The 19,954-nt window shown below is 34.9% G+C and overlaps 5 protein-coding genes and 1 pseudogene across 5 annotated transcripts; 3 read left to right on the top strand and 3 right to left on the bottom strand.

Annotated features, from left to right (window-relative positions):
• Nucleotides 1-68: 68 nt before the first annotated feature.
• LOC120206608 lies at nucleotides 69-2,694 on the bottom strand (annotated as a pseudogene).
• A 3,596-nt stretch (nucleotides 2,695-6,290) lies between these two features.
• On the top strand, nucleotides 6,291-7,522 carry LOC120206606 (receptor-like kinase TMK4). The gene is made up of 2 exons (XM_039206208.1): nucleotides 6,291-6,855; nucleotides 6,957-7,522. Exons 1-2 carry the CDS (start codon nucleotides 6,291-6,293, stop codon nucleotides 7,520-7,522), a joined length of 1,131 nt encoding a protein of 376 aa, XP_039062139.1.
• Nucleotides 7,523-11,030: 3,508 nt separating this feature from the next.
• Nucleotides 11,031-12,584, top strand: LOC120206742 (probable xyloglucan galactosyltransferase GT14). The gene has a single exon (XM_039206327.1). The coding sequence runs from the start codon at nucleotides 11,112-11,114 to the stop codon at nucleotides 12,567-12,569; it is 1,458 nt and encodes a 485-aa protein (XP_039062258.1). The 5' UTR covers nucleotides 11,031-11,111; the 3' UTR covers nucleotides 12,570-12,584.
• Nucleotides 12,585-16,222: 3,638 nt separating this feature from the next.
• Nucleotides 16,223-16,756, bottom strand: LOC120206605 (adenosylhomocysteinase-like; the record flags this gene model as incomplete). Its single annotated transcript, XM_039206207.1, has 1 exon — nucleotides 16,223-16,756. A coding segment is annotated over one exon (534 nt), but the record flags the coding sequence as incomplete, so codon positions are not given.
• Nucleotides 16,757-16,815: 59 nt separating this feature from the next.
• LOC120206604 (serine hydroxymethyltransferase 4-like) lies at nucleotides 16,816-17,823 on the top strand. The gene is made up of 3 exons (XM_039206206.1): nucleotides 16,816-16,821; nucleotides 16,911-17,466; nucleotides 17,579-17,823. The coding sequence occupies exons 1-3, from the start codon at nucleotides 16,816-16,818 to the stop codon at nucleotides 17,821-17,823; spliced, it is 807 nt and encodes a 268-aa protein (XP_039062137.1).
• A 583-nt stretch (nucleotides 17,824-18,406) lies between these two features.
• LOC120206741 (60S ribosomal protein L6, mitochondrial-like) lies at nucleotides 18,407-19,875 on the bottom strand. Its single transcript, XM_039206326.1, has 2 exons — nucleotides 19,791-19,875; nucleotides 18,407-18,847 (listed from the first exon to the last, which is right to left on the bottom strand). Exon 2 carries the CDS (start codon nucleotides 18,825-18,827, stop codon nucleotides 18,519-18,521), a length of 309 nt encoding a protein of 102 aa, XP_039062257.1. The 5' UTR covers nucleotides 18,828-18,847; nucleotides 19,791-19,875; the 3' UTR covers nucleotides 18,407-18,518.
• Nucleotides 19,876-19,954: the final 79 nt, after the last annotated feature.

The raw sequence follows: 19,954 nt of genomic DNA, 5'->3' as shown, positions 1-19,954 counted from the left end.
CATGGCAGCTTCAACTTCTTCTTCTTCCTCCTCCTCCTCCTCCTTCCTTCTTCTGCTCACACCCTCAATTAAACTATCTGATTTTGGGGACGAAATATCGATTGCTTTGCTCTTCCAATCCTCGGATTCATTGAGGAAAGAGACTTGAACGGAAGAATTCTCTCGAAATCTCTACCTTTAATGCTAACAGGCCCCTTCAATATCATATTTCCATAGCCTAACGACTTCAATATCGTTGGCTCCAAATCGGAAACTTTGAAACTGATGGATCTAACAGATGTTCTGACTCCATCATCAACAAAGCTAATGGACTTCACAATGATGGATTCTAAGCCGTTCTCCACATCACAGCATTCAGCAAATGAGCAGGAAAAGGAAACACCCATCCGACGACAAGACTCACTGATTTTATCTGAAATAAAAACTCAACTCGATTAAATGCTTTATATGGTGAAATATATCAAATTTATTGAGGACCTGATTTTCCTGGAAAATGATGTATCTGTGTAGCATTAATAAATCAGAATGTTGATGTAAATTATCAAATCTATGTATACAAGACAAGCTAAAGACCACGCCTTCATCACATGTCCGTATACCACATATGCCCTCCCTTCATCACTCACCGCAACGGAGGTCGCGAACCCTTCTTCGTCGAGGTCAGTTCTGTCAAACACCACGCCTTCCGACCAATTGTCGTCGCTCTTCAAAAACCAAAGCTTATGTATGGAGATGACTAAAACGACATCGTCCCTCCTCATCGCGATCCCACTGGGCATCACCAGATCCCGGTTCAACAGAACGACCCTGGCTTTCCCGTCATCCGCATCGACCTTAAACATCTTGCCCAGGATTGCACCACTAATAGATATCCATTGCTGACGTAGGTGATTTCGTTGAGACCGCAATCGTTGAACGGTTGGTTTTCGTCCATGATGTTGGGGTAACGGGTGAAAGCCGGAGATTTGGAGAAGATCGAGGCCTCTCCGTCTTCGGTGACTTTCCAGATGAAGTTTCCGATCGAATTGGTGACGTAAGCGTTTCCCTTGAAGTCGACAGCTACGTCGTTGGCGACATCACTCCCGGGACGGATGGAATTAGACGGGGAAGTCGGGGTCAGAGGGTAGGATGGAGAGGAAGAAACGGCAGCGGGTGCGGAGGTCGTAGACGTCTAGGGCATTGAATAGGGGGGAGATGGGAAAGGGAGTGGAGGCAAGCCAGGAGGCGTTTCTTGGTGTAATCCACCGTCAGGCCTAGAACGGTGACCAATAACAATGGAAGAAGAAGAAGCTGGTCAAGCTACCACGTCATCAGAAAGTTAACTGGGTTAAGTATTATCCGGTATAAACTAACGGAGATAACGACAAAGACTAAAATAAAAATAATTAAAAGTTTGATAATTGTATTGTAAGTTTTAAAAGTTGAGTGATAAAAATATAAATATTTTAAAAATTTAGAGACTATTTATATTTTACCCTAATAATAATAATAATACAATAATTAAAAATATGGTAAATTAAGTATTTAGTCACCAATAGACCAATCTATTGTCACGGTTTTAAATTTTTTTAAAATCATACTTAAGATTATATTTTGATTATTTGTTACTAAAAAATAAATAATTTTTTTGATGCGGTGCTTTTATTTTTATTTTTTTAATCATGTGTTATTGTTATCATTATTATTTAACAATATGTGATCAAAATGAAACCAAAACTAAATCACGAAAATAGAAATTACTAGATGCATAGTTTACCTTGAAAAATAACTGCTCAAATTATATTTCTTTTAAAGTTTAGGTGTTGAAAAAAATTGGATAATACAGGGGTTTAACATTTTTCCGTCACTATTTTAAATTATCGTTAAAATCAATAAAAAATTAATCAATCAATTTTTGACATGCGACCTAATTTTAAATCTTCTTTAATTATTAAAAATAATTTATAATTTTTCAAAAAAAAATTATCTAATTTACATAAAATACCCTGAAATTCATAAAAACTTTAATTTTCAAATATCTAAAATCTTAATTCCCTAATCATGTTTAGGGATTAGGAGATTTAGACAATGACAAAGGGATAATTGATAATTGAGGTATGGTGAGTAGGGGTTCAATTATTAGTGAAGGGAAAATATTAAAAATTAGGGATTTGAGTATTTAGATTTAGGAATTTAAATTTAAGTATTTTAGGGGATTGAGACAACAATAAGAAAATAACTGATAGTGGCGGTCCAACAACGAATTAGTGAATGTTCGGTGGTGATAGTGGCGATTGATAACAAGAGGAAATTAGTGATAAGGCGTTTTAAGGGTTTTTTTGTCACACCCCCAATTTAAGGTTAATTTTTTAATATTTATTTTCGTGATTAAATTAAAATCTCAGTTTAATTAGGAGACCAAATAGAATTTTTCATTAAATTTAGACCCAAATCAGATAGTAACCAAAGCTTAGAGACCCATGGTATAATTTTTCCATTTCAAAAATATGGAAAGTTGAAGCCCTCTCTCTTAGTTTCTTTTTTAGTAACTTTTCCTTATAAAACTTTAAACGACGTTTCATCACCGATCGTAACTCCATTTTCGACACCTCCCATGTTATCGTGTTTAACATGTCGTTCTGAGTCCATCGGTGCCTGTTCCGTAGCCGTTGTCACCGACGTGTGGAGAGGTGAGCAATAGCAAATTTTCGGCATAGCTTAATCGAGCTCTCTATCGTTCACCGTTGTGAACTGAGCTTGGTAAGTGACTTAAAACTCTTTGAAATAATTTTAGAAAAAAAATCGTAATTTTTCAGACACCAAGCGCAATCGTATGCTCCCCCGCGCGTAGCTGTTACACGTGGGGCTTGTCAACCGCTTAGTGGTACTCTAGAAGTGGATTAACCTGACCCGCTGACCCGTCCAACCCGACCCAAAACTCTTCCGACCCAATTATTTTAGGCCTAATCAACCGCACCAATCGAACTGCTCCAATCAAACTGGACCGAATCGGTCTTACCGAACCATTGACCATTGATCGTTGGCAGTTGGTCATTGATCGGGATTGACTTTGACCGTTGACTGCTGTTGACTTTTTTCAAAAATCTCCCACTTAACGTTTTTCGACGTATTGAGTCCGATTTTGCAGTCCGCTCGCTAAATTCTGACCCGAAGGCCCCGAAATAAGCCCTTTAATATGAAAATGCTTAGTATTTTTAGCATTTTTGTACACTTATTTGGGATTCGATTATGGAATTGATATGAGATTATATTTTTATGAAATTACTCGTGATTCCCCTGATCGAGGGCCGACTAAGTCTGATGCTTCCTATCTAGCAGATCTGTACGGTCCAAGTTCTTCAAAAACTACTCGTGGTTTCCATGAATTGTTTAATTAAAGTTTATTATTTGTTTTACTAGGATTTTGATACAGTTCTTCCGACTCGTAGGATCTAGCACCGCCACTAACCGTGATAGGTAGACCTGGTTGTAGGCTACCTACCAGACTTCTCAGATCGATACAAGAGTGTTCCTGATTGTCTTACATTACTATTTTGAACTATTTGTCTAAAATGTTTTGGAATTTATATGATTTTAAATATTTTGACTGCATGATATCTATTTTACCGAATGCATTGAGTTCTGATATATGATTTATCATTTATTTATGACATGATCTCTGGTTACCGTATTTTTGTATCTGATTCTCAAAAATGGAATGTTTTCATGTTTTAAAGAATTAAACTATCGTTTTCACTCAACTACATGCATATTTACTATAATTGGGGGATTTTTAGAGGAAGTATCTCATGCTTAGTCTATGACTTGTAAGACTTTACCGCAGGCTCCTCTGCTTTGTGCATAAGGTAAGTTCTTACCACGTGTCCTTATGCTATCAGTATAAGGTCCATACCGAGTGTACATATGGGTGTATAGTTCAGGGGGAACATACACATCCTGGTGTTCAGATGGGGGTAGTGTTCATGTTTTAAAATCATATTTTATAAATTAATTTTTACCGAAATATTTATCTGAATGTTTTTATACACTGCAAGGAGAACACTGAGCTTTTTAGCACACTCTTTAATTTTTTACTTTTCAAATAGTACCAGACAGTAGGCTAGCAAATTTGACATTATAATGATCAACTGTTTTCCATTTCTGCATCACTGTACATTTTCTTATGCCCATCTCTATTATATTTTGGTGACACATGATTTTACTATTGTTTGTATGTATTTGTATTACGGATATTTTGTTTTGAACATATTTTTATACAGACTTCTGATGTTGATATGTATATGTTTACCGTATAAACCCTATTATTATATGTGTGTATATATATATTTTTGTATTTTACCGCTATATGTATTTTATTTATTGAAATGAATTTCAATTATGTTTTGAACATGGAAAAGAATTCTTAATACGACATATGACAACCAAGATTCGGTCGTAACATCCAGGCCGAGTCTAGGGGGTTACATTTTTATTTTAGAAAAAATATATTAATAATTTTATTAAAAAAATAAAATCAAGATTTTATAAACGCGACCTGTATCACGATTTGAGTGATTGGCATTTTTAACATTCGTGACGAATCATGCATTTAAAAGTGATAACGGAGAAAACATTCTTGACAAAAAAAACTTTAAGCACATACTTTGCTTAAGAGATTTAGTGAGTCATCCCACTAGACCAACTGGTTATGTACGCAAAAATCGGGATTCGTTCCCCTGACTTTGCTTAAGAGATTTAGTGTGTCATCCCACTAGACCAACTGATTATTAGCAGAATAATACTTACATTAGACACTAAGATCACTTAAGAAGTTAAAATTAATTCCCTTTTCTCTCAACCTAGTTTTCTTTCAATATTTTTGTTTCGCCTTCTTCTTTCTCTTTAATATTTGTTTAGACGGTGACGACACCAATCTTAATGTTGGTTGTTGACCGCTGGAGAATATTAGTTTTCTTATTTTTTGTAATATGTCTTTATTTTTTTCTTGAGTCTTTTCAATTTTGAAAAAGCATCTATGTCCTTATGACATGATTTTTCTCTGCTCTTGTGGCACGATCCTCATATTTTTCCGTACGTTTTTTCGTATACCTTTGCTGTCTTTTTGGTTCTTGCACAAAAACCATCACGATATTTTTTTCCTGATTGGTTAGTCGGTGGTCACGTACAGTCAGATCTCCTCTTTTAGTAAAAAGTTGTTTGCCGATATCATCATAATTGTGTAGCGAAGTAACTTGCCAGATTATTTGGTTCGCTCTCTACTCCTTTATCACTTCATCAAGCGTTTCATTTGATAGAAACAAGGAGTTTGTATAAAGGTTATTGAATTTTGATATTGGTCGTCATTCTCAATGGAATGTTTTAATTTTCTTCGTATTTTTAGGTTTATTATTTACTTTTGTTTGAGTATTTTGGTGACTATTGTCTCCAAATTTATCTCTTTATTATGATGCGTTGTAATTTTGATTCATTCCATTAGTAATAAGATCCGGTTGTCATTGTTAAAAAAAGTTCAATCTAATTAATTTTTAGAAATTACATAACTAAGTAAAACAAGAAGATGCCAAGTTTACAATTTTAGTTATTACAACTCTACAAACATACCTTGTTTATCTTCAATTTAATTGACATTGTCAATTACCAATTTCCAAAACATGTTTCTTCTAATTTAATTATCTTTTTATTTAATTAAAATATATAATTATTATATTATTTTGCTTAATTTTCCCATCATTCACAATTTATTAATAACGATAGAGATGGGAGTGGTTAAAAGTATATAAAAGATTGCGACTTTAGAACAAATACGTTTGAAAAGTTAAATTACTTGCTTGTTTAGGATATTTATAAAATATTTAATTGAATTTAAAGAAGAAAAATTGAAAATAATTCAAAATGCACATATTCTATTCATTAAAATAAATTTAAAAATATTTATTTTTCTTACACAAATAAATCTTAAGAACTGAAATTTTTTTATATCATGTCATATTACTATTTTCATTTAATTAATTATCAAATTTTAAAAAAAATAAAAATAAAGCATAAAATTAAAAATATTAATCACTCATGCAAATGGTATCATATTAAGAAATAATGTAATTATTTATGAAATTATTTTTCTATTACTTATTAAGGAGTAATATTTAAACCAAAAAACCCCAATTACTATAATTATTTCTTAAATTTAATAAATATATAATGAATTAAAAATAAAAGTAATACTATTTTTTTAAATGCAACAAACACACGTTGTTGGATTATCAAAACCACTTGTTTTGTAAGGGGGGAAAATGAAAAAAAAATCCAACCGCCACCACCATCACCTCCACATTCTCCTCATCATATCCGCCGTCCTATCCTCCGCCGCGGACGACAGTGCGGCGATCCAGAAGCTAGCTTCCGGCTTCCGTAATGCTCCCAAAGGGTGGTCGTCAACCTCGACAAACAACTATTGTAACTGGCACGGCATAAGCTGTGATAAATCCAACCGTGTCACTTCCATCAGCTTGGCTTCCAAATCAGTGTCCCGCATCCTCCCGCTGGAGATCGCCGACTTATCGGAACTTCGAAGCGTATCGCTCCAACTCACTGTCCGGCGACATCCCATCGTTCGGCGACTTATCGAACTTACAAAACATCTTTCTCGATTCCAATGGCTTCACTTCAATCACCCCAAATGCATTCGCCGGATTATCAAGCATTCAAACGTTGAGTTTGAACAAAAACCCGAAGCTCCGTCCATGGAGTTTCCCCAACATATCAGAATTAACGACCATCGTCGAGCTCGGAGTCTGCAACACCAACATCCACGGAACCTTGCCCGACCCCTCTTGCTATCATGCTACAGTGCGCCAGGTTTGTTTAGTTAGTCAGTCGGGAGTCATTCTTTTGTTTTTCTTCAGCCCTTTAAGAGCCCCACATCTTCGGATCATTAAGCAGTTTACAAACCTTAAAAGCATCCTACAACAGTTTGAACGGCACATTGCCACCTTCTCTCAGCGGTTCAATGATCCAAAACTTATGGATCAACAATCAAAACACCGGCTACGGTTTCACCGGTACATTAAATGTTTTATCCAACATGACAGAGTTGACTCAGGTTTGGGTTCATGTCAACTCGTTCACCGGTCCGATCCCGGATTTGTCTAAATGTAAAAGTCTATTCGATTTACAGGTTAGAGATAACCAGTTGACAGGTCCAGTTCCGAACTCGCTGCTTAAACTTTCGAGTTTGAAGAATGTTTCATTGGAAAATAATAAATTGCAGGGTCCTTTCCCCAAGTTTGATGTCACAGTTGTGAAAGCTCAAATCAATGGGAACAACAATTTCTGTAACACCTATGGAGCTCCTTGTGATCCTCAAGTTTCGATGTTGATCGAGATCGCTGGGGGTTTCAAGTACCCGGTTTTGCTTTCGGATAGTTGGGAGGGGAACGATGCTTGTCAAATGTCCTTCGTCACATGTGATTCACAAAAGAGTGTGATCACAGTGAATCTTGCCAACAAAGGTTTGTCATGTTAGACAAAATGTTAATCCGAGATAAAAATAATAATAATAATAATAAATATTATTATATAATCGAACGAAGCAAAATAAATAAAACTTAAAGTATAGGCAAAAAAATTGATTTATTCATATTTAGACATTGAATCAGATGAGTAGAGTAACATAAATCGAAGAAGAATTTTGTTGAGGTATCTATGAACAGTTTCCTTAAGACAGATTCGTCATCTCTTCGGTGCTTTGAGTAACGTTTGACGTCGGTCTTTCAGGCTTAGATCAAAACTTGATAGTTTTTAACATGATTTAATAGAGTTGGTTATTTTTATTGTTGGAAATTTTAGTTTAGGTCAGATCAGATTATGTCGAATTTTTATCTTAAAAAATAAATCAAATGATTTTATCCTAAATATGAATAAAATTAAATGACAGATGAAGAAATATTATACTTTTCAGATTTGAATAAGCTAAAAATCCGACATAACCCAACCTATAATAATCTCTAAATAAATTATATATGTAATCGATTTTTCTATGCTTTTTTTAATATTATCTATAATTCGTACAATTACAAATAATGCACAATTACACTTACCTTAGAATTGCCAAATTTGACCGAACTTGATTACTTAAGCGATTTACTCGGATTGAGACTCGACTCGAATATAATGATCCAAATTTGACCCGAAACTCCAAAAAATCGAATTGAATTGAAATCAACCCAATTTTAGTTAAACAGAAAGTAACCTAAAACGAAAGTAACCCGAACCGAAAGCAACCCGAATTTTAGCCAAACCGAAAGCAACCGAACCGAAAATAATCTGAACCAAAAGTAACTTAAATTTAATTTACTCAAACTCGATCTGAACACATTTAGTATCTCAATTATCACTTTTGTTTTATTTTAATAATTCAACTATTATTTTTCAAAAATCATACGTAATTTTATATTTTGGTCATCTGCCGTTAAAAATTTAACAAAAATATTGACGTGATAATTTTTTAATTTCTTTAATTAATGACATGGTATTACCTTATGATGACACATTAGTGTCACCATTAATTTTTTAACAGTGGGTGACAAAATGAAACCAAAGTGTAACGTTAGATATTATTTTAAAACAAAAAAAAAATAGTCGGTGACCAAAACAGAATTAAAGTAATATCCAAGGTACTAAACATGGAGTTTACCCATAAGTTTAATATGTGGAAATAATTAGAAAACTCCGGTTTAGCCCCTCGATTTAAAAGGTATCTTAAAAGCTGCGTGCAAATCCCCACCATCTAATTAAATTTTCAAGTAAAGAAATTAATAATTACTATATTTTATTAAAATTGTTTTTTAATGATTCAACGAATACATATTATAAAATAAGTTTTAAATTTTTTATTTTATTAAAAGATTCTCAAACATTTGATAATTAACGCTCATAACTCTGCATGCACGGTGCTCAAGTTTGGGATCTCAAAAAATAACAATAAATCTCTTAATCACCGAAATTAATTGATTTATACAAATAATTTAATGTTTTTAATCGAAACGATTCTCGATTATTTAATAACACGTACTCAATAAAAAACTTAATAATAAAATAGATAAATTTAAATTATAAAAACTCTATTATGCAAGTGATGTGATTAATTAACCTATGAAAATAACACTATGTATTTTTTTCTTTATAAAAATAAAATTTTAATAATATAAAAACGTAAAATAGTGTGTTCTACGTAGAGATGGGTATGAGACCCGAACTCGACTAGTTAAGATTCGATCGGATTAGGGTTTCTTTAATTAAGTTTTAGGTCGGATCGGATCGAGGTTTTTTAAAGGTGATGTTAGGGTTGGGTCAGATTCGGTTTCGGGTGAAAAATACTCGACTTGACCCGACCCAAAAAAAATATAATTTTACCTTATATATATATTTAGAAATGATTACAATAATACTCCTCTATATATTACTTTTTCAATTAAATTTTATTGAATAAAAATAATATTTTTTATTATTTCTGATCAGGTCGGGTCGGATCGGGTTCGAATTTTATCTCAAAAAATCAGACCGGATTCAGGTCAGGTGGAGAGTATATATTTTCGAATCGAGTCGGGTCGGATAAGATCGGATTGGCCGACCCCGACCCAAACCGACCCATGTTCATCCCTAGTTCTACACGATAACTAAATATTATTGATCCATCCACTATTATTAAAATATTAATAGTGTAGTAATGTGGATCCCAATACAAATATATATAAATAAAATAAAATAATAAATAATAAGAGAGTTCAGTTGGCTATGAGTAAATAATTTACTAAAATATTTTTTTACGTAAAGCATACAACAAAACCTTCCTTGGTAGTAACCTTACCAAGCTAAACCCTAAACCAGCCATTAACATCTTATATATATAATTGGTCAAATTCTGGATTTCATCCCTCTACTTTACAAAATCTGAGATATTAGTTTCTTTTTAAAAAGCCGAAAATAAGTGAAATTTCAACACTAACTCCTTCTAAATTTTAAGTTATAAGAGGAAGAAAATGATAAAAAAAAATTCTATTTTGGTCTCCCAAAATTATATAATTTTAGTATAGTCTCATACAAGAAATGACCATTCAGCTCAGTTGGTAGAGCACAAGGTTCTTAACCTTGAGATCGTGGGATCGAGTCCCATGGAGGGTATTTCATAATTTGGAGGTCTCCTACGGAAGCTGCTCTCAACCTAGTGTTGGGGGTAGCCTACTATCTTACCTCCCCTTACCTCATTACACATATGGGAACAAGGGACAACCATTTGTTTGTCTCTTACAAAATTATAAACTATAAATTAAAGTACTATAGAATTATATTTTAATATTTTATAATTTTATAATTTCATTATGACTCAAAAGAATTTATCTTCATATCTAGAGTCACTCTAGTTGTTGGTAAACACAATAACTTGAATTGATGATTTTCTTTTGAATTATTATGTACAAATTATTGACTAATTTAACAATAAAATGACTAGTTTATAATAAATTAAATTAAAAGTAATATTTTTGATTTTAGAAAAATAGATGGACTAAACTCATAATTATATATAAGGGTAAATTATGTATTTAGTCACCTATCTATTCATGAGGCTACATTTTGGTCAATCAACTTTTTTTTTTCAAAATCATACATGGTTTTACGTTTTGGTCATCTGCCGTTAAAAAATAATGGTGATGTTGATGTGTCATCATAAGGTAATATCACATCTTTTTTGGAAAAAAAATATCCATCAATAACTCTATTTAAATTTTAACTGTATGTAATTAAAATGTAACGTTAGGTATCAATTAAAAAAATAGTTGAATGGTCAAAAAGGAATCGTAGAAATAGATGGATGACTCAATACGTAGTTTAGCCTTATATATAACTTAAAAGTCCACGTGATGGTAACGTAAGTTTCCCGTCGCCCGCCACCACTGACTTAATCAGCCACCGGTTGCTTGTCCACATATTTTATTTGACAAAAAATTAGCTAAAAGGTCACCATTCATCATCTTATGGCACCTTGAAAGTTCATCAACAAGCTCTCATTCATTCATTCTTTCTTTCACTTTCTTTTTCAATCAATTTTTCTTCAAATGAAACTCCATGCATTGATAACCCAGTTTTTTCCCGGAAATCCCACCAGGAATCTCAAATGGAAACACAAATCAAGAAGGAAAAGCTGCGCCAATCACTTCTGGTTCGTCTTGTTTTTCTCCATCGTTATTTTCTCCATATTACTCTGTTTTAATCACCTCTTCTTCTTCGACAACACCAAAGGGTTCGTTCCCTTCCTGGGAAAATCAGCTTATTTTCCCGGAAAGTTGAAGAACAGCAGCACAGATTCATGCTCCGGTCGATACATTTATGTCCATGATCTTCCAAAGAGATTCAATGAAGAAGTGATCAAAGATTGTCAGTTGATTACAAGGCCCACTGATAAATACAGCATGTGTAAATCTTTGGAGAATTTCGGTTTAGGCCCTCGGATCAAAGGTTTAAACGATTCGGAATCATGGAAGAACAGTTGGTTTTCAACGAATCAGTTCATGCTGGAGGTTATTTTCCATAATCGGATGAAGAAATACGGCTGTTTAACCAACGATTCGATGATCGCTTCCGCCGTTTTCGTGCCGTATTATGCAGGTTTGGATCTCCGTCGATACCTATGGGGATTCGGTGTATCGACGAGAGATTCATCCGGCGTCGACTTGGTTGACTGGCTTGCAAGAAAGCCTGAATGGAAAAGGAATTTGGGTAAGGATCATTTTTTTATCTCGGGTCGAATCGCTCGAGATTTTCGACGGAGATCAAATCGAAAATCCGATTGGGGCAGCAACTTCAGGCTCTTGCCAGGGTCCGAAAACATGATGATGCTAACGATCGAATCAGGTTCATCGAAAAACGACGTTGCGGTACCGTATCCGTCGTATTTTCACCAATCCAACGATCTCCAAGTTCACCAATGGCAAGAATTCCTCCGGAAACAAAACAGGCCCTACTTATTCTCATTCGCCGGCGCACGACGATCAAAACAAAAGGGATCGATCCGAGCCGAGGTCATCAAACAATGCCAGACCTCGAAAAACCTATGCAACTTCCTTGACTGCGGATCATCCCCCGAAAAATGCGACGAACCAACTAACCTAATGAACCTGTTTCAAACCTCGATCTTCTGCCTACAACCTCCGGGGGATTCGTTGACGAGAAGATCAACGTTCGACTCGATCCTATCGGGTTGCATTCCGGTTTTCTTCCATCCGGGGAGTGCTTACACACAATATATATGGCATCTACCAAAGGATCACAACAAATACTCGGTGTTCATTTCAGCAAAGGATTTGAGAGTTGGGAGAGTGAGAATCAACCAAACATTGCTTCAAATTTCAAAGAATGAACAAATGGCAATGAGAGAAGAAGTCATAAAATTGATTCCAAGGATTGTTTATGGTGACCCAAGGGGTGGATTGGACGCCATTGATGATGCATTTGATTTAGCAATCAAGGGAGTTCTCAAAAGAACACATATTAACAAAGAATTGATTAGAGTTTAGTGATTCATTTGTAAAATTTGATTTTCTTTGGGGACTTGTTTTAACTCTAGTTTAAGTGAAACACTTTTATTTATTAAACCCAATTGAAAATAGATGGTCCAATATTTTTCCCCTAGGTAATTGTCACACACTTTATCTAAATATAAATCATATATATATATATATTAACCACATAATTTTTTATACGGAATAAACCCAATTAATAATTAAATTATATATTATTATAATTCTAATGATGAAAGATTATTTATTGATTTGGTGTAGTTTTGGGTTATTAGTGGTGGCGTGGGGCTAGGTTATTGGTAGTTTGAATTTTAAGCCCGGTGGGTCTTGGCCCAATTTGATAAACTTGGCCGATACTAGATTTTAGGTTCGAAGTTGAGTTTGATATGATTTAGGGCATAAATTAAAGTAGGAGGAAAATCAAATTTAGGTAAGATTTAGTGTCTTGAGTAGGGTGTAAACGAGCCGAGTCGAGCTCAAGTATTGCTGAGCTCGACTCGACTCGAAAACTTTGAAATGGAGTTCGACTCGGCTCGAAAACTCGTGAGCTTAAAATTTTTAAGCTCGACTCCAACTCGAAATCCTGAACTGAAGCTCGTGAGCAGCTCGAAAAGGCTCGAAATGAAAAAAAAAATCTTAAACTTAACTAGATTAAAGTCTCAAACTCAAACTTGAACATGAACCTTAAATACATGAAAACCTTACTGTATTTTTTAAAAACAATCAACACATAAATGTTAATATTATTAATAATTTTTTTTTAAAAAAATAAAATATTAATATATTATATTTTCGAGCTGCTCATGAGTTTTTCGTGTCGAGTATTAAATAGCTCGTTTATGCTCGTTAAGAATTCGAGTCGAGCTCGAGCTCGACTCGGGTCCATTTGATCCGAGTATTTATCGAGCCTTGACCGAGTCGATCTCGAGTAGCTCGCGATCTGTATCGTCTCATTTACAGCCTTAGTCTTGAGGATAAGTTTATAATGCACGTCACACACCACAATACACTATTAAAGTGACATCGAACTACACAACTAATAAAATTATTCTTATTATGTAAATATTAAAGAGTATAATAGTACCAATAATCAGTTGATCTAGTGAGATGAGACACTAGATTTTTTAAACAAGGTCAGGGGTTCAAATACTGATGTTTGTGAATAGATTAAACTGGGTTGAGAGGGTCGCCCACGCTTCTATAGTACCTAATTTGGATTAGTCGATCAATAGATTAGATATTAATAATTAATTAGAAGATAAAAAGTGTAATGATTTATTTAAAATTAATCATTTGTTAAATTTTAATTTTTTTTTATTTTAATAGGCTTCATCTCAAATTAACCAACAACCACCGTCAGTCTACCACCACTGCCGGCTACCACCGCGTTTCGTCGGAAAATCATTTTATACAATATTCAGTGCTGTTGGAGAGTTATACCAAGAGAAAACTAGCCTTCCTCCACCCAACGTCACCCGGATCGTCGTCGCCAGAACCGACAGTCGCAGACGATACTGTTTTCGTTTACATCGTCGGCCGCCTGATCATTTTCTCTAATTTTAAACGCGTGTAGACGGTCGGAGAACCATCCATGACCATCTTCCATCCCAGCCGAATCGCCTTCGACCACCGCTGCTCGTTCATCGGGAGTCTCAGCTTGAAGCTCCCTGTTCGTCGGCCTTGAGTAACCCAGATCTGGTTTGTGTTTTAATAATTTTGGTCAAATTGCGTTTCAAGTCCCTTATTTTTGTTTTATGTCGCATGGCCAGAGAGCATGCACCCCTCATATTTCTATTTTAATTTAAATGGTCAAATTTTATGCAAACTCCTATACTTTTCCATGTTTAGATTTTAGATTTCTAAGTTTTATTTCCTCAATAATTCTGACTTATTTTAATTTTGATAACTAATTTTGAATTTATTTAATTTTAATTAACAATAATATAAAAAAATTATTTTATTCACTCATTTTTATTAGTATTCATTTCATATCATTTTATATTAATTGTTATCATTAATTTTGACAAATTAATGCTTAATTTTAACTTGATATTAATTGTAATTATTTTGTTCTTATAATATTTTAAAATTAAGATAAAAATAAAATATATTTTAAAATTGAACTATTTTAAAATTTAAGATAAAAATAAAATATATTTTATTATTATAATATTTTAAAATTAAGATAAAAATAAAATATATATTTTTAATATTAAGATGTCAATTTAATTTAATATAATATGTGAATTTAAGTTAAGATGTAATATAAAATACTAAGAATTTAAGTTTGGACTAGTATATAAGATATATAGTATATGTAGTTTACTTTAAACAAAAGTTTACTTGGCTCAATAGTTGAGAGGGAGCTTTAGCTCTTATTTTTTTAACCCAGGTTTGAATCCCACACTCCCCCCCACTTTAACTCAAATTTTCTTTCCATAATTCTATTAAATTAAAATATATTAAACCCTCCAATTAGGTGATAACATGTGTCATGATATTAGTATTAGTGTCACGTGGTATGATCTGATTCAAAGATTAAATTTATTTGAATTTATTAAAATTAAGACAAATTTGAGAGAATATATAAGTAACAATGACCAAATGTGTAATTATTCTAATTTTACTAACTGCCACGTCAGCACTTCCGTTAAACGAAAGGTGGCCTAATTGAATGCATTTAGATAGTTGTGTGATCTGATTGACAAGAATTCAAAAATAGTAGTCAAAATGAAAAACAGCTATAGTTGGGTGGTGCCCGCTATAGCTTACCCAAAATAAAATAAAGTAAATTACACATTTAGTCACCAATTATTACTGCAATTATGTTTTGGTACCCTATAATTTTTTCAAAATCTTCAATAGTATTACATTTTGGTCATCCACCATAAAAAATTAATGATGATATTGATGTATCATCATAAGGTAATATAACATTATTATTAAAAAAAGGAGTGATACCGAAGAAAAAAGAGTGGCTTTATTCCTAAATCGCCCAAGTTCGAGCAATTTTATATATATAGGTGTACGTTGAGTTTTTGGGATTTGAAATTGATACACATTTTTTAGTATTTTAATACAATTATAAGATAATATATGTGTCCAGCTTTAAATCTAGATAAATTCTTACACACTAATAGACAAGTTACTCGAACTCTTCATCAAAGGAGAACAACACTAATAGACAAGTTACTCGAACTCGTTCATCAAGAAGAACAACATTTCTTTTAGAACTGATATAATTTCTTGGGTTTTCAAATTTATACATTAAATTGACAGGAATACAATGGTACACCAATTTCTTATCCTGTTTATTCGAATAATAAAATATCATCAACAACAACAACAACAAAACCCTATTCCCATATGCAATGGGATAAGGAGGAGGTAGGGTAGTAGACTGCCCCTAACGCAAGTTTTAGAGTAGCTTCCGTGGAAGACCTCCGACAGTAAGAAAATTAAAACTAAAGAAAATAAAATATCAATTAGTCTCGAATTCAGAAAAGGAAGAAATTGATTAATTAATTTATTAAAAAAACAAGCGGATTTTTGCTCACCTTAAGTTGTATCGTTTTTAATGGGTAAATTACATAAGTATTTAAACGACTTAATATGTTTCTCTTATTCTATTGTAACCGCTGATACGTTCGTTAATGCATGAATATGCAGTGATGAGGAGCTGCTATGACGAACGTTTGATTTTGGGCAACATGAATGATGCCATTTTTGGTTTCGGGGAAGACCCACCTATCCGTTTGAGGCTTGATAATGATGCGCTTGACACCAGGATATGTCTCCAGACCATGCATATCGATTTCGTTGTCGAAGTGACCAATGTTGCAAACAATGGCATTGTTCTTCATCTTCCTCGTGTGGTCAACCATGATGATGTCCTTGTTACCGGTGGTGGTGACAAAGATATCAGCCTCGGAGATGACGTCTTCGAGGGTCAAAACTTGAAGTCCTTCCATGAGAGCTTGAAGAGCACAGATGGGATCAATCTCAGTGACAATGACACGAGCACCGGCTTGTTTCAAGGCAGCAGCGAAGCCCTTGCCAACATCACCGTAACCACAGACAACAGCAACCTTTCCGGCAATCATCACATCGGTAGCTCTCATCAAACCATCGGGAAGAGAGTGACGACATCCATACAAGTTATCGAACTGTTCCAAGAAATCAAATCATATGAACTATTTGATTATAGGTTTCACGATCTTTGTTCCTATATGAAGTTTCTTAGATGGTGGTATTTCAGCATTATTAAGTTACTTTATGTAGTTCTTGATTTTCCGGTCTCGGATTGTTGAATTCTTTCTGGTTTTATTGTCGAAGTAGGAGGCAGCGAACCCGTTTGAGTTCTGTGACATTGTCACCACCACCACCCACAAGAGCTTGAGGGGTCCTAGGGCCGGTATGATCTTCTATCGTAAAGGACCGAAACCTCCCAAGAAGGGCCAACCTGAAGGTGCGGTGTATGATTTCCAAGACAATATCAACTTTTCCGTCTTCCCATCTCTGCAGGGCGGTCCGCACAATCACCAGATCGGTGCTTTGGCCGTTGCTTTGAAACAAGCCATGTCACCCGGATTCAAGGCTTATGCAAAACAAGTTAAGGCCAATGCAGTTGCCCTTGGGAAGTACCTAATGAGCAAGGGATTCCAGCTTGTTACTGGAGGGACCGAGAATCACCTTGTTCTTTGGGATCTCACTGGTATGACAGTTGAATCACTTGGCTGTGCGATTATCATTTTCGATTCAATTCTGATCAGTTTTATCATTGTTCTTACAGGCAACAAAGTGGAGAAGCTTTGTGACCTGTGCAACATCACTGTTAACAAGAATGCCGTATTTGGTGACAGCAGCGCATTGGCTCCCGGTGGAGTACGAATCGGTAGGAATCATTGTGCCTCTATTGGTTTTTGTCTTCGATAGTGAGTGACGACGGAACTCTTAGAAGCTTGATAAAAAATTTCGTTAAAATGGATGCAAATTGCTATCAACAGGTACACCTGCCATGATTTCGAGAGGCTTCGTCGAGAAAGACTTTGAACAGATCGGCAAGTTCCTCCACCGAGCGGTTACCATCAGCTCGGACATCCAAAAGCAGTACGGGAAGCTTTTGAAGGACTTCAACAAAGGTTTGGAAAACAAGGAGATCGGACATCCAAAAGCAGTACGGGAAGCTTTTGAAGGACTTCAACAAAGGTTTGGAAAACAAGGAGATCCAAGAGCTCAAGGCCGGTGTTGAAAAGTTCGCATCCTCTTTCGACATGCCGGGCTTCAAGATGTCGGAAATGAAGTACAAGGATTAGATCTCAACTACTTTTTTATGCATATGGGTCTTATGGAAATCTGCCTCTGCTAGTGTCCGATGAGTGGAAAAACAAGGGGAAAATATGAAGAATTTCTTCTGTTTTCATGTATGGTTTTCATTGTCTAGGGTTAGTGGTCCATTTGCTGTGATTGTTCAAGTTTTTATGCCCATTTCTTGTAAGAGTCTGGATAAAATTTATGTACCAATTATCACTTTAATTACCTACCTCTACATCTCTAACGTATGCCGTTGCACGCTGAAGCAAGTTTTGAACGTAACCGTATGTTTTTGCACTCGGGAAAATCGGAAATAAGTTTCGAGTACTTTCATGTATGTTGTTGTGCTCGGATGTAAGTGTTGAATACTCTGATGGATGTTGTACTCGGAAGTAAGTTCCGAATACTCTTAACGAATGCACTTGGAAGTAAGTTTCAAACACTAATGTATGCTGTTGCACTCAAAACTAATCAAACACACCAAAACAAGGTGATTTATTGAAAAACCCCTAAAAATTGTTGCATAGATGTCAAGGATTCCAACATGGCTGCTACATTTTGTTCAGATATTCAACCAAGTTTCCGAGAAAAACAATGCAATTCCACTGAGTAAAACCGAGCACTTCCAACAAATCATTTCGATTTTTTACCTTGTTTCTTCTTGATAACTTCGTCGACGTACATTATACCTTTGCCTTTGTAAACTTCTGGGGGCTTGCAACTTCGAACCGTAGCGGCAAACTGATGCACCCTCTGCTTGTCGAGTCCGGTGCAGCAAACAACATTGTTTTTGAAGCAGAAGACACGAACAGCAGGAGGAACGGTAAGTTCGACCTCATGACTGTATCCTAGTTTCAGAAATAAGAGTCTTCCCTCGGCTTCAGCTCGGGCTTTGTAACCAACTCCAACAATTTTAAGAAACCGAAAGAATTTCGCTTCCATGATGACCGAAAATAACCACCTGAATAAGTGGTAATCATTTAAAAAATCATTGAAAGAAAAAACAAACAAACAAATAGCCATTCAAAGGAAGTGAATGTAGGAATGACAAGTAGGATATCGGTACCCTATCCATGTTAGTTTTCATACTATCTGAATCTGATAAATACATGGTTAACTGTTAAAAACTCGAGCTATCACAAGCTACTCAAGTTCGATTCGAAATGAATCAAATTCTACTCGACCATGATCAGGTTGAGCTAAGTTGTTGAATAAAGCGAATTTGAATACCCCAATACTCGACTCGAGTTGCTTGCAAGTCTGATCAGGTTGATTTTCTTAATTAGTATTGAGAAATCACAAGTCAAGCTTAAACTTGAGTTCAAGCAAAAATAGTCGGACATGAAGTAAAGCATGAGAATCAGACTCATTTCTTTACCATGCAAACGAGATTAATCAAAGTCTAGTAGAAGAAGCACGAGCTATTAAAATGCAACTCAGATTTCACTCGAGCAAAAAGCTTCAAGCTGCAAATTTTGAGCCAAACTTAATGCTTCATATTGCTTGAGCTCAGCTCGATTCGATTGCACTCTAAAGCAGTTGCAACGGCAGCCAAGCAAAAAACCAGAGCAAATTGGATTGTCAACGGATCTTAGACGCAACAACAGCAATGACAGGGCAAAGGCAAATTATAGCACATAAATCGAAAGATGCATCATTTTGACATTTAAAAAACACTAAATGGCATTTCAACGAAGGTCGAACTAAGACCAGATTTCATAAAAAAAATTACATCAGTTTGACATCGATACACACGGGGATACAAATAGAGGTGGCGTAGCGGTGTTACAGACGCTATTGCACGGTAGCGGCGCCGTCCGTCACGGCTATTTTGAGCAGATAACACATATTCTCATGAATCAAGTAGCAATCAATCTTCGATTTAAGTTTGGGGTTTCAAAAGTTACCTTATGTAGATTTCCCGATCTGTCGGAAACTTGAAGGTCGAGAGAGGGTGAGGCTGGCGGTGTTAGGCGTTTTGGGCGGCGGGGATGTGCGAAGAGAGATAATGTAGGTGGGGAGAATTTAGAATTACTTTTTTCTTTTTTTATTATTAATATAAAAATAAT

This window comes from Hibiscus syriacus, unplaced genomic scaffold, assembly GCF_006381635.1.
Source record: "Hibiscus syriacus cultivar Baekdansim isolate YM2019G1 unplaced genomic scaffold, ASM638163v2 tig00013960_pilon, whole genome shotgun sequence".
Taxonomy (NCBI): domain Eukaryota; kingdom Viridiplantae; phylum Streptophyta; class Magnoliopsida; order Malvales; family Malvaceae; genus Hibiscus; species Hibiscus syriacus.
This window is presented reverse-complemented; position numbering and strand designations above follow the sequence as displayed.

Coding starts and splice junctions, on each gene's coding strand:
- LOC120206742 (XM_039206327.1), top strand. CDS start 11,112: ATGAAACTCCATGCATTGATAACCCAGTTTTTTCCCGGAAATCCCACC.
- LOC120206604 (XM_039206206.1), top strand. Junction 17,467..17,578: donor TCCCGGTGGAGTACGAATCG/GTAGGAATCATT, acceptor TGCTATCAACAG/GTACACCTGCCATGATTTCG.
- LOC120206741 (XM_039206326.1), bottom strand. CDS start 18,827: ATGGAAGCGAAATTCTTTCGGTTTCTTAAAATTGTTGGAGTTGGTTAC.
- LOC120206606 (XM_039206208.1), top strand. CDS start 6,291: ATGAAAAAAAAATCCAACCGCCACCACCATCACCTCCACATTCTCCTC. Junction 6,856..6,956: donor ATCATGCTACAGTGCGCCAG/GTTTGTTTAGTT, acceptor AAACCTTAAAAG/CATCCTACAACAGTTTGAAC.